General features: G+C 45.1%; 1 protein-coding gene across 1 annotated transcript in view; it reads right to left on the bottom strand.

Moving 5' to 3' along the window:
- ptprn2 (protein tyrosine phosphatase receptor type N2) overlaps nt 1-13,964 on the bottom strand; it is a 98,299-nt gene that overhangs the window by 74,246 nt on the left and 10,089 nt on the right. Inside the window, exons 3-6 of the mRNA XM_047023888.1 lie at nt 8,168-8,281; nt 2,263-2,510; nt 673-1,090; nt 123-386 (exon numbers count right to left, since the gene is read on the bottom strand). Coding sequence (XP_046879844.1) covers nt 123-386; nt 673-1,090; nt 2,263-2,510; nt 8,168-8,281 — 1,044 coding nt within the window. The remainder of the gene's footprint in view (nt 1-122; nt 387-672; nt 1,091-2,262; nt 2,511-8,167; nt 8,282-13,964) is intronic.

Genomic DNA, 13,964 nt, shown 5'->3' with positions numbered 1-13,964 from the left:
CTTGATTTCACAAATCAGTGAACTGTCACACTTCATGTCAATTCAAACAATGTAACAACGCCAACTTTCTCAGAGAAACCCACGTGTCAGCTTGTACACAGACACATATGGATGGATTGTACCTTGACGTGTCGCGTCTCTCTCCAACATGTCTTGTTGAATCGTATCTACATCCTGGTCCTGGTCCTGGTCCAGATCCTGGTCCACGGTGTCCAGCGGTTCTCTCTTGGCCTCCGGTCTGGTCCTGGGCTTTGGGCCCTGCCCATCCACCCCCTGCAGGGCCCCGGCAATGACATCAGCCAGCTGGTCCAGGTTGGGGCCCCTGAGGGTCCCCATGTTGATGCTGTGTCTCCCCAGCTGGTTGACCACGTTCTGGATGAAGCGCTCTGCATGTTTGGGGGGTTAGAGCGTTTGTTGAAGGAAGTACACGTCCTAGGTAAGGGACCCTAATACAACTGCACAACCTTTTACAACAAAAAATGTTATTACACAACATACGGACAGCTAAAGATGAGGTATTTGAAGAACAGGAACATCACTGCACCCACCGCTAAACGGTGTAACATACTAACATACTGTAGTATAAGCAGAAAACTCAAACAAATGAGGGACAGGAGATGTAAATGTTCAATAGCATCCAATGTCATGTGATATTCTGTCTGAAAACCTCACCATCCGTGGGACTGAGGGGCTGCTTGGACACAGGGCGGTTTGATCCAGACTTGAAGATCAGTTTTTCTATCTTGGGCTTGGGAGGTTTAGATCCACCCTTGGTTTCCCCATCGCTGGGAGGATGGCTGACGTAGCTGAAGTAGTGGACCTTTGCCTTGGGCTTTTCCTCTGGTGATCCAGGGCGGTTCTGGCTGGTGGGAAGCGTAGAGAGGTAGCTTTCCAGCTGGGAGGCCAGGAGTCGGGGTCTGGCCTTGCCTGGATATGTACTGGAGTAGGCTGCTGCCATTGGGGGGATCTTGCCAGTCTTTCCCTGGATAAGGGCTTTAAGACCCTGGGGCTGAAGGCTGTAGAAGGTGGTCTTTCCCCAACCCTGTGACTTGGGCTGGGTGTCGCCCACACGGCCATCATTCTGAAAGTCCTATGGCGTAAAAAAAGAAAAAAAAACTGTTTGTACGTATCTTCCTTTTATACACATTTTCATTACAGACTTATGGGTATGGCTGTGCAACAGAGATTTCATTAGATTTTAAACCTGGGAACAAAACATTATTTACTATCTGCTTTTAGTTTTATTTGTGCTCTGGGTTATTTGGCACCCGGAGGAGAGTGAGCGAGGTTACCAGTGTTATGACAGGTTCAGGTAGTAAGAGAGGTAGTTTGGGATTGGGTAGACAGGACAGGATATGAATCAGGGTCTAGATCAAAGACAACTGCCCTTGGAAATTGCATATGGAAATCATAGATGAGATAGTGTCATTCAAACGGTAATTTTATGCATTTCTGTGGCACCACAACACTACTGGAAAAAAAACTGAAAAAAAGCCTTATCGCCAAGGCATCAGTTGAGACACACCAGTGTCGATGGTTATCCCAAACAAATATCAGGACTGAATGGAGTTTATAAGTTACAATCTACAGAATAGTCATTTGAATATATTACATGCAGCACTTACATTTGAGGTGTATGATGGTGCTGTGTCTATATTATAAGGACACGAGAATACGTTCAAGACTTCTTAATCAGTCCTAGTGCTGTCTCCTTTCTGTGCTCTCCCTGTTGTTTGTGCTGCGAGGGGAAAGATAATACAATCCTTCCCAGAACCAAACACATTGGCACACGCTAACGCCAATAACATAGTGAGGGGATTCCTGCCTTCATCCACCCCCCACCTCGCCATTAAGAATGGCCCCGAACCCTGCCGTGGTGGCCTGCATTATCGCTCTGGTGGCGACACAGCTGAAGTTAGGGTTCAAACATGGTAATGAGATGGACAATATCCCTTTAAGTAAGGATGGGTAAACCTTTGTGTTGGAGGGGTCGTCCTCGCTCAGTGGGGTGGAGGGAGCGATCGAGGAAGACAAAGGGCCGAGGAGACAACTTAGCCACCCACCGGGAGGATGGGCTCATCCTTCCTGCCATCGCTGGGATCGTATGTTCACGTCTAAAGGCAGAATGAGGCCCTAGCCTGCTTCATCCGTTGAGCCCTACTATCTGTGCCCCCCTGTGACTGTTGAAGGGGATGTTTCAATGGTCTCTTGACATTGGTAGGGAGGTGAGAGATACTGGAGCCCCTCTCTAACTGGCCTTACCTGTGTGAGGGGCCTTTCTCGTTGGACCCCCAGACGAGTGGTGCCCACAGTCTGGGGGAGGAAGCCCATGTCCTTCAGGTGTTGCTGGAGCTTCCGGCCGAGCTCTGCCTCGCCTGGCCTCAGCGTCCTGTCTTGGTGGTGAGCCAGGGGAGAAATAGGTGGGGCAGGCCGGCGGAGCGGAACCTTGTGCAGCCTGGACAACTCTCTGGAGATGACCCGCTGGGTGACGTCATCCTGCCAGGTCAACCCTGCGGAGACATGGGAGTTGGAATTTGAGAACCCAGGGATACTGGTACACTGGCCAAGGGCAACCTTCAATATACAGATCCCCAGTCACATTACAAACAAGCAAATGTGACAAATGTACAGTTAAACAGGCCTGAGATCCCCTGTGTGGATGGATCACAGCACAATCCAGAAGAGAAACAAAACTGAAATTGAGTATGAGCGAGGGGGATGAAAGGACGAGAATCAGAACGATGTGGCAGCCTCTGCGGAATTCCAGACTCCAGTCGACCCCTGGACAGGGAGAGGCGCTGGCGCGGCACTCCCCCCCCTCCCCGTCCTCCCGTACCCAGCCGAGTCAACAAGCCCTGTGAGAATGTCATGCCACAGCCAGTCAGTGCGCCAACATCTCTGCTAATTGCCAACACATACTTGGAGTGCAAGGCTGCAAGGCTCCCGGGCAGGGCCACAGCATCGACGATGCCAAGGCCAGATGGAACTACCCGGGCAAAGAGAGACCCAAAACATGGCCCTGTTCCCAGAGAGCCACGAGGGACAACATTCCAGTGCGGAGGAAGATCATACCACGCGAGCGAAAATACCCAAGATGTTATAGGCTCTGCTTAAGGCCAATATGTTCAGTGTCAGCTTCTATTTAACATATTCTTTCATTTTGATACCAGCCAGAAAGTATTTTAATGAGGAAACTCATTATTAGATGAAATGTTGGAAGCGTTGGTGAGATTTCAAATTATCTTATATCTTTACGCGTTGCCTTCAAGACTGTCAATGACCAGTGAGGTATGTAGGAGTAGTTAGTCATGTACAGTATGCAATAGGAACAGGGCAGCAGTTATCTGAGCACAATGCTACCATAAAAAATATGTCCACACATTAGCCTGCTCTATCACCCATGGAATGCAGGCCCTCTCATGCATATTCATAGGATAGCAGACATGGAGGCTAAGGGGAGAGGATGAGCCACTGATGAGGCCAGTGATCCCTGATCAACTCTGAATGGAACCCAGAGCATATGGGTTCAGGATTCTGGAACGCAACCCGTCCATCCATACCATAATAACACATGCCTTCCCCATCTAGCGTATATTTGCTATACATTTGCTTCGCAGAGGTTATAATGTAGCTATCACCATTAGCGTTGATGGGCAAGAATGTAGGTTTCAGTCATTAAGGATCCATAAAAGGTCTGTGCTTAATTACTGCTATTAATGGGTTCAGTGAAGATAGATGGTCTGATTGTTTGGGGGGAACAGAAGGCGTGTGACACGGCTGGGATTGACTGTGACACCTCTATCGCCTCTCTCTGTCTGTAGGGGGGTGGTGGAGAGTGGGGGACGCTCATTTCCCTAGACAGAGAGAAGGAAAGAGAGGGGGGTGTTTGTAACTGTATGTGTTTGAGAGAAGGAAAGAGAGTGTGTGTATCTGTATGTGGTGGAGAGAAAAAGAGAACAACATGCTGTAGTCTAGGTATCTAGAGAGCATAACACAGCTTGCACAGGACAAATGTGCTACTTACACCGCCGCAGCCACTATGGGCACAGAACTCCAGCCAGGAGCAAAGCAATTCAATATGATACCAATGAGACCAGTTCCACTGGATCACAGCCATTAGTGTTTGGGCTTAAACAGCTTTATCACTTACAGTACAAATACAGTATTAACAGAGAATCAAGATAAATAATTCTCAAAGGTTAAGGACGAAGGTGTGCAAGTTGGCTGTCAGTAAATCTCTTGGATATAGACTACTAGACCCAGGTGGCTAAAACAAAATATTATTAACATAAATACTGTATTACCCCAAAGTCCAGAGAAAGGGCAGACTCTATGTCCTAGTGGGAAAGTTTAACCCTTTAAGGGAGGGACAGACGCTGTCTAAGGTAAAGCACCTCAGTTAATTAGCGCCTCGCCATTACCCTATCAGACGGCTTTGAAACAGTCAAGATGGTTTCCGATGACCTTATGCTGCTTTTTTTTCTTCCTTCTATTTTGTCTTTTTTTTCCAGTATGTGGCAGACAGACAGAGATGCGGGCCTGTGGCCTCCTAAATATTCAAAGCCCATTAGATCAGATCCCGTCTTGTTGTTTCATCTGGGCGGTTTTGAAATGCAGATCTGCGCTCCCTTCCCCTAAGTTTAGTCCTCCGATTGATTTAAAAGGCCAAAGCAAAGGGGGGAGGATGAATAATTCAGAAACAAATTTCAGCCTAATTAATTGAGATGATATGTGTCAATCCAATTCTTTCATGGGATGTGATAGAACACAACAAAGGTGTCATGCAATTAAAAGATGAATCCACTTCAGCCATTTCATCACCATGTTGCTGTGAGATCATTGGTATTAATTCTATGACAGTTTTTGCTTTTATATTCAAATATAATCTTTTGCTCCCGTCCATGTGATGCAGTTGGGTAAAAACACAGGTAATGTTTCTTAAATAAAATTAAGAAAACTTGCATACTTCCATATAGAAATGAAGTAGATAGTGGACATAGTGGAACTTGGACGCAAAATCTCTCTACCAGTCACAACGGCCATCTCCTCCAACAAAAGCTTTTTATATAGTCCAACCACACAGCAATTTGTGAACATCTATGTATAAAAGAGAGAAGGATGATTCGCTGGTCAAACACATTAAGGGAAATTACAACACTCCGAGCAGAAGGCGTAGCACTTCAGCCACAAAATAGCCCAGCCCACACATTCCAAAGAGATTCAATAAAATATATTTAATGTTTCAACTAACATCCCGATTGTCACTTTAGAAGTAGACCCACCGGCCCCTCAGCAGCTCCGCAATGCAGGAATGATTTTTAGAATACAAATGTAGTGAAAGTACAGTCTGTCTGTCTGTCTGTTCTTCTGTTGTTCTTTCTTTCTGCCTGCCTGCCTGCCATCCTTTTTGCATATCAGCTTCCAAAACACTGATTTTAAGCTAACATGTAGTCATGGCCTACCCAATGGCTCAGGACACTGATGTACCTGTAGTTGCTGGTCTTGAGAAGAACCAGTGCGTAAGCTAACATACTGGTGCTCAGTGGGGCTGAAGGGATGTACTGTGTCTGTTTATGGTCACTGCTTCTCTCGTACTGGTTCTACAGAGATGCCCACAGCTCTAATCGGAATGCCAGAAAGGCTTATCTTACTTCACTTGCTTTGGGAGTGAGTATCCACCTTGATTTGCACACAGTTAAGACCTAGGGGTCGTATACCACAGGGCAGGCTTGTCCTACCTGACTAGCACACGGATGGGAGTCATGATCTGGCTGTGTGATCCAGGAAGCAGGAAGCATGACGTGTAAAAGGAAGAAGGTCATTCAAGGGGAAACTGTTGTTCACCTGTTAGGAGGAAGCTCTTTCTGTGTCTCAATGATGGGTTTGATCGTAGCAATGAGAGGATATGAAACTAATATACGGCAATTAGGATGGGAATGGACAACCTCCTGGCAGTATTTCCACGCTCTCTTTCCACTTGGTTTTTCTGCCTCCTCCAAAACACAAACACACAAACATATTAAAACGCACACACAGACAAACCTTATCAGAAGCCCGCCAATAACGATGCTCAAGCAATACAATGGTTGCCTCTAAAGCTTTTTTCTAGTGAAGTGAACACACAGTGTGACTACATGGTGTGAATACAAACGTGGTCTGGGCAAGCAGCGGCCTCGGAGCAGCCTAATATAAAAGTCATTTGCAGCGGGATGACAGGGTCTAGCTCTTGAAAGCATTGTGTGGAAAATGCAATACCCAGACAATGCCCCTCCCAGTTGGGACGCAGACAAACAAAAGCCGCCAACACGAAGGCAAGCGAAAAGCCTTTTTGAGCGGGGGTCAATTTCTATTGATGTAATGACATCGGTGGTGTGCGCCTGGTGCAAATGCTGTGATTTTGACGGTGTCTCCAGCTCGAGATAGAGAGAATTGCAAGTCGATGCCATTGACGTAGACACCCTCCCCATTCCACACACACACACACACACACACCACCACCACCACACCCCTTTCTCTCTCTTTACGCTTCGGCTCCATTCAGTTTACAGTACAATACTCTCAATAGGCCTGTCTCAACGCGGGGGCACCAGCCGTCTAAAGATGACGCTTGAATAGTGAGCGCAGTTACCCAGATAAGAGTAACAAGCAACGAAGCATCGACCGTGTATTGTTGGAAATGTCTGAGGATAACATGTTGTCTGTCTTTGGCTTTGGGTATGATTCGACCAGACAGACTAGTGAAAAGAACTTGTGTTAACAGTTTATGTTTGAGGACGCGTACACACATGATGTCATTGCTTTCTGATTCAGTATCTCGGCTACAAGGTCGGTGGCATAGAAGAACCAAAAAAGAGAGATGGAAAAAAGAGACTGTTTCAACAATGGAAAAGTTTCAAGAGTGAACGCCTTCAAACGGAGCAGAGAAATGACACCCAGGGTTTCCTCTCCTGTCTCATCCATTTATTCCTGAAAAGTCGTTAGAATAAATGTGTGGTTTCGCTCTGTGCTTAATATTCATTACTGAGTTTTGTGATTTCCTACGGCCTCTTCTTCTTTTCTAATGGTTTTCAACACTAGTTTATGGCTGTTACAAGAGATTAAGCTTTGAGTGGCCAGTAAAGCCAATTATTTAGCCTGGGTTTGGTCACGGTTTAAAATGAAAGCATTTGCTGCCTCCTGGTGGTCACAGAAAGTAGTTGCGGCTGTATGATTTCATCTAAGAAGGGTTCTGAATATCGGTCAAGCACCAGACAACAGTCTGTGTGAACCCAATCCAGCAGAACATTTAGTATGTCTGTAGTTAATAACTACAGATGCCTATAGGTACATCCATCTAGTATGTATTGGTCATAAACATGTTCTCCCTGGGACTGACAGCAGGAAGAGACAAAGACAGAGAGAGATCCACCACAACTGAAATAAAGATGCAGATATCGAGATACATTATATCAAACTTTCACCATGACATACTGAACATGGATGTTTCCACAGACCTGAACTAAATCTTGATTATTGATGGTTTCCGCTGCTAATCTCCAGAGGCCAGAGTCTGGCTCTACAACGCCAAGCAGCCCTTATCATAAAGGTCAGGAGAAATGCCCACCCTCTCTCCGTACTCTGTAGGTGCACTCCCATGACGCCTCTGTCCTGTTGGCTCCTCAGACAGCTGTGTCTGGCTTGTGCCCTCTTCCCCTTGCATTTATCAAGTTGAACTTGCAGACAAGCTGCTGTGATTCCACTGATGATGTGGGAGACGCCTTCTAATGCAATAACACTGCACGTGGTCTTGTTGCTCGTCCACAGAATTGGCAATAAATGGCCTGTGAGCATAGAACCAAATTTGATTACTGTTGTGGTTACATGATCACAGCGCACAACAATGGCTTGTGAGACTCCCAATGGCATGTATTTTGGTGCCGGAAAGACAGTGCTGGCTGCATTTACAGTTGCTTGATGACCTTAATGGGAAGGGACAGACAGGCAGGGAGAGAGAAAGACCGTTGTGGATATTGTTGCCTGTCTCCACTACAATGGGGTGACGATCAGTTCAGTTTCTGGGTTTATAAGTAGACAACCAGCTGTTTACAAGACCAGACAGACAGACCAGACCCGACCCTGCAACTTCTTCATTTGAGCTATACCCCTCCCACATGACCACAGACGGTACCTTGGTGAGTCAGTTTCTGTAGGAGTGTCCTGAGGCGCTGGAGAGCCAAGGGGGACACCTTATATGTGTAGAGATCTTCCCCTTGTAACTCCTGACACCTTCCAAACACTCCATCTACAAAAGGAAAAAAATACACACCATCAGAAAACAATTGTCAATGTTGGCGGGTTAAAAGACACACGATTGATCAAAAACATTTCCCACAAAGCCCAATGTCTTAGGTACGGTGGCTATGCGCTAACCAGTGGAGTACAAGAAACACAACTTTTGTGTGAGAGACAGGACAGCAGTTCTTTGCCAGAGCTGCCCACAGGCAACAGAACAGGATCTTTTGTAGGCCTCCTAAAAAGCTGAAGTTGTTGTCCCCTGCAGTGTGCAAATGTGCAGTTCACGCTCATGCTTGGGGAGCTAATAGCTAACCATTTTTTTCTAAGGGAGGCAACGATAAACAGGCGGCCGTCACAGGCCAGACTTTATCAGACCCGGGCTATCTCCCAATCAGCAGGCCTCCCTCCCTCCCGCCATAGCCTACCCCCGTTGCCAGGCAACCCATCAAACCCCTGCCTCAGTGGCATAATTCAGGGGCTATCTGGACGGCTGAAGGATGCTAGGACACCAGGGGTCGGGACACAGAGTGCGGAAGAAGCAGCAGGAATATAAATGGCGGAGGTGTCGTCCTCTCTGTCAGGGAGATAAATCTGTGTGTCTCATCTTCTCAACCCAAAATCAGTTGTGATAGATCGGCCTGATAGAGCTTTTGTGTGTGTGTGTGTGTGTGGTGTGTGGTGTGTGTGTGTGTGTGGAGATGTCTCCCTCTGTTTAGTGTGAGACTAATGATGTGAATCGTCATGCCTCATAGGATCCCTTTAATTAACGAAGGATGATTGACAGGGACAGCTAACTCTGCAATGCGACTGACACATTGTCCCACGTGTGACATCACACACACAACATTTTTGACATTTTCCAGTGGTGGTAATAGTTTTTATATAGCCCAACTAATTACATCTTACATCAAATGCTATATGATGACTTATAGACACACTATGGTGCTGTTTCTATCTTATTTAAATTGCTAAGAGTGCATAAACTCAGAAATTCTAATCTTTATGTTAATGAGAAAGATTATCACCAATTAATCTACCCACTGTACACTTTGCTGGCCACCATCTTTCACCTTCAGCTCTTTTAAGAGATTTTAATTACAGTGCCATGTTCCGTGTAAAATCCACTGGATGATAATTATACAAATAATGATGTGATGTCAAATCTTTAGTTTTAATTGAATTTTTCTTCACTGTTTTCACTGGTGCTCACCCGCGACATACCTAATGACAGTTGCAGGGTAAAATGTAGCTGAGGCGGAACATTAGCATACGCACACACGGGTTAATTATCAGAGAACCCAGACACCTCGGTGAAGACTCACACAGGCGACTGCAAACATCGGAGCAGAGGCGTCTGGTCGCACAGCAAATGACAACGGGAGAGCAGAACAGGCAGAAAGGGTGGGAGAGAGAGGGGGGGACATGCTGGAGGTAGAGAACGGAAGATTGAGCGAGACAGAAGAGGGGAGAACATTAAGAGAGAAAACTGAGATAAAGAAGAGAAGAGCAGAGAATAAGAAGCTACAGTATTGGTTTTGGACAGTTTGTCTGTTGTCAAAAGAAAAAAAGGCCGGTCTGTCTATAAGACAATGCTTTAAAAAAAGAGTTAAAACACAACACAGGGTGTTTCCCTATGACAATCATGTTACTGTATTTTGAAGCCTGTATTTTGAAATGTTAACATTACGAAGATTGTCTCACAAACTAATTCAAATGGATTACACAAAGACCAAGTAGACAATGGTGACATAACAAAAGGCTGGCTGCTTATTTGATGTTTGCATTTCTCGCTAGTTTCTATGACAACGGCCACCGTGAGATGTGTTATTTCCTTCTCGGTTGACAGGGACGTTCCCAGTAGACACCACACGTAGGCCTGTGTGGCATGTGCAGACACACACACATACAAACACATTCACTTCCACCCACGCGTGCAAAGGCTGTGTAATTTGAGTTAGGAAGATATCTGAATCAATGACAAATTGGTGACACATCCAAAGCCATCTACATCATAAATCTCAAAGTATGAGACTGATGTCTCGTTTTCTCATCTAAGTGACATAAAAATGACATGAAAACTGTGTTTTAATTTGTTGCATGGATGAACGTATTGTGTTTTTCTGTGAGGCATTGTGTCCTCATACCAAAGTCACCACACAGAACTGCAGCGTAATCAAGTGAAGACTTGTTGTTTTTTTCACTTAATGGGGCTCAGGAGAAATGCAACATGACCAAACACAATGGCAGGTGTTATGTAAATTATTATGTATAGAAAAAACTCAATCCCAAGTCTATACTGTAGCTGCTCAGAAAGCCCAACTCATTGTGGAGGACCAAGACACTGCTTTTCTGATAACAGCATACTGTGTAATAGTCACCATCAAGAATGAATAACAAATAAATAATAATAATAATAGACAATTGAATCAATAATTACTTGAATAAATCTACGAAAACTGTCTCAACTGTAAGGCATAGCAATAAAAGGAGTGTGTTTTATATGTCTACATCCAACTCCAATCTAGGCCTTTTCACTGCAACATGGAGCTGTTCTGACTGTGTGACACCTTAGGAAAGCTTTCTGCCAAATGTTGACTGACAGACATAAGAGGCTTCTGAGCCTGACAGGTATAGAATTCTCAATCCAGACCTAGCTTCTCTCTCCATTGTGATGGACAGCAAGGAATCTGACAAGCGTTGAAAGCTCTTTAGACTTTGAGGGCTAATGCTTAAGGATAACACCAGGACACACTACTGCTGACAGTCCCTCAGGAACAGAGCGTCTCAGGAGGGGTCTTGTCAGTCTGACGCTGAGAAAGACCCAGGCCAGAGAGTCGCTCTATTTACAGTACAAGTCCATTAACAATTAATAGAGTATTCACCTTCAAATTCCAGAGTCATGTAAAATTTGAAATCTTTGTGCCAATTCGACTCAGTAATTAAAAGTCGCTTTCAAAAGAATTTGGTATTTTGGGGATTACATGTTTGGCGGATTCCATATGTTTATTTTATAGTCTTTCTGCATCACCAACCGTCTCTGGAGAAGATCCCACGCTCAATAGCGCCTCCTCAGGTTGCTCCTATTTTTTCTTTCACTGAGTGTTTCTTTGTATTCTGTGAGGGTTTAGTCTGGCTAACAGTGCTGATGTGTGGATATCTGTGAAGCCCCTTGTGAGATTGCTTGTCAAAAAGGGCTTCATGAATAAGGTTTGTTTAGTACAAATCATTTGATTTGATTGAAATGATTCATGGGTGGCATTGTGACCACACACACATTGTGACCACACACACATTGTGACCACACACACATTGTGACCACACACACATTGTGACCACACACACATTGTGACTTCCATCGGTTGTATCAGTAGTTGATCTAGCATGGCACCTCGGACAGCAGGAAGCTGGATAGATGCGAGAGGGAGAGGGAGAGAGAGAAAGCTCTTTACAGGACAGATTAGATCAAATTGAACCAAGCTGACCGCCAGTCAATAAAACAGTATCCGTTAAGTGTTAAAGCTGAAATAGAGGTTGTCCTGTGGGGGACATCCAGCACTTAACTACAGATGTTACTGCTTCTCAGGAGGCCATAAAGCAATCAGCCTCCGATTCATCGTAGGGCTTGTTCACATCGTAGGGTTTGTTCACGGCCTTGGAGACCAATCTTATTTCCTGAATGAAAAGGCGTCCATTCCTTTCCTTTGCAAAACATACCAGACAGACTGGACCGATATAATGTTGGCTACAGCCAATTAAGCTACAGTACCAGTCAAAAGTTTGGACACATGGGAAAATGTGTCCAAACTTTTGACTGGTACTGTTTATAGCATCACCCAACACTTTTTCATCAATGGTTATGTTGATATTTGGGCTAAACGGTATTCAACAACTCTTTTAGCTGGTGTGCTGTTGACTGAGGGAGTGTTTCTATACTTAGCTGGAGGGTGCTCCTTGTACCACACTCCCTACAAGCAGGGACAGAAGGAGTCTGTTGAGAAAGAGAGGGGGGGGGGGCTAAGATAGAGGGTGGGCTGAACCAGGCCAGAATAAAGCAGGTTAGCCCAGCAGGGACCCTGGGCAGAGTGGAAGTGGCAGACCCAGTTACTCCCACTCTGTCTGCACTGCTGTGAAAGCCATCCGTCAGGCCAAAACCGTCCAAAAAGAATGGCGGGGCATGGCAGGAGATCTGCGATAGCCAATGGAAAAGCTCTACTTTGTTAGTGTCTTGACACCAGCCTTGATCTAAGAATGATTAGAGAACCAGAAATGACTCGTAAAGAACAATGTATTGGTCGTTTTATTTACAACACGGGAATGAGGGCTTTGGGGAAGGCTTATTTGGATTGGTTGAGATCAATCCTGCCCACTTTGTCCTCTTAATCTGGAAGACTCTAGTCCTGCTGTTGGTGGGTATCTAGCATCCACCCACCCACAGCCAATGAGAACATGGAACATTTCACAAGGAATGTTCAAACATGAAAAAGTGCAAGCATACAGTTGGAACAGGCGACTAAAGACGTTGGCATCCATTTTATAAACTGTAGTATCTCAACATTAACATAAACCAAGTAAACTATTTCTCCTATAACCTGTCTCCCTGGTTCTCACTCTCTTCTTCTCTCTAAAAGGCCGCTGGGTATTCCTCCCAAGAAGTGTCAGAAATTTGATCCTATTAGACTAAACACCCATGCTCCCCTCTGTTCCATAGGAGCTGTTATAATTACCCCCCACACTCGCTGTTCATATGGGCTTTAGACTCCATCTCGACCTGTTTTTTTCCCCTGGTTGCAAAACTAGGTTAGTATGGAAATTAATCTGGAGACAGCGTATCAAGTCTCCTTCCACTCTGTGAGGTTCTCACCAAACATCATTGAAATTCCAAAATACAAAAGGTAATTTTCACAGTGAACATCTCAAGCCATTATGGGGGATTGGTGTAGCAGTCGGGGGAGAAACAAAAGTGGATGTCTTTTCCTACCAGACCAGCATCACTTCATTTGTCGATTTGATTTCATAATGAGCTCATTGGGAGTAAATGAGGTGTGCCGGGTTCAGTCAAACAAAATCAACAAAACAACATTCAAGGCTAGATATTAGGTTTACTGGTGTGAAGACGGATAGAGAAGAAATGCATAGCACATAAAGTTGCATCCTGTGGTGCCCCTTCCCCCAACACCAGCAAACACACAAACACACACACACACACACAGGAATGATCAATTACTACTCAAGCATTTTGTTCTAATCTTCAGCGGGGTACATTCATCATCATTTCAACAACGCCTCCGTTCCTAAGACAATCTTTACAGGTTTGTGTCCTATGCTGAGTAAATTACGGTAAATCCTGCAAGCTTATTTCCCACAAGGCCAAACAAACAAACAAAAAACTTGACAATTCCTTCTCGAGATCGTTCCCCAAAAAGACTGCGAAAAGCATGTTACGTTTTCTGTTTTCTTTGCTCTTTGTTTAAAAAAAAAAAAGTTATTTCTATTTTAGCCTCAGAACTTTTCCCTTCTCCGACACTTGACGCATCTGTGTGGGAGCTTGAAGGCTTGAAGCTCAACAGCCTCCTAAACACTCTTGACTGTAACCCCCCCCCCCCCCCCCTACACCCCACCTACCCGCCCTCGTGAGATGATGAAAAGATAGTGTTTTTAAAGCAGAAGAGGGGTCAATGACGCTTGATCGC

The sequence above is a fragment of the Hypomesus transpacificus genome, chromosome 8, assembly GCF_021917145.1.
Source record: "Hypomesus transpacificus isolate Combined female chromosome 8, fHypTra1, whole genome shotgun sequence".
Classification (NCBI taxonomy): Eukaryota; Metazoa; Chordata; class Actinopteri; order Osmeriformes; family Osmeridae; genus Hypomesus; species Hypomesus transpacificus.
The sequence above is the reverse complement of the archived record's forward strand: the minus strand, read 5'-3'. Positions and strand labels throughout refer to the sequence as shown.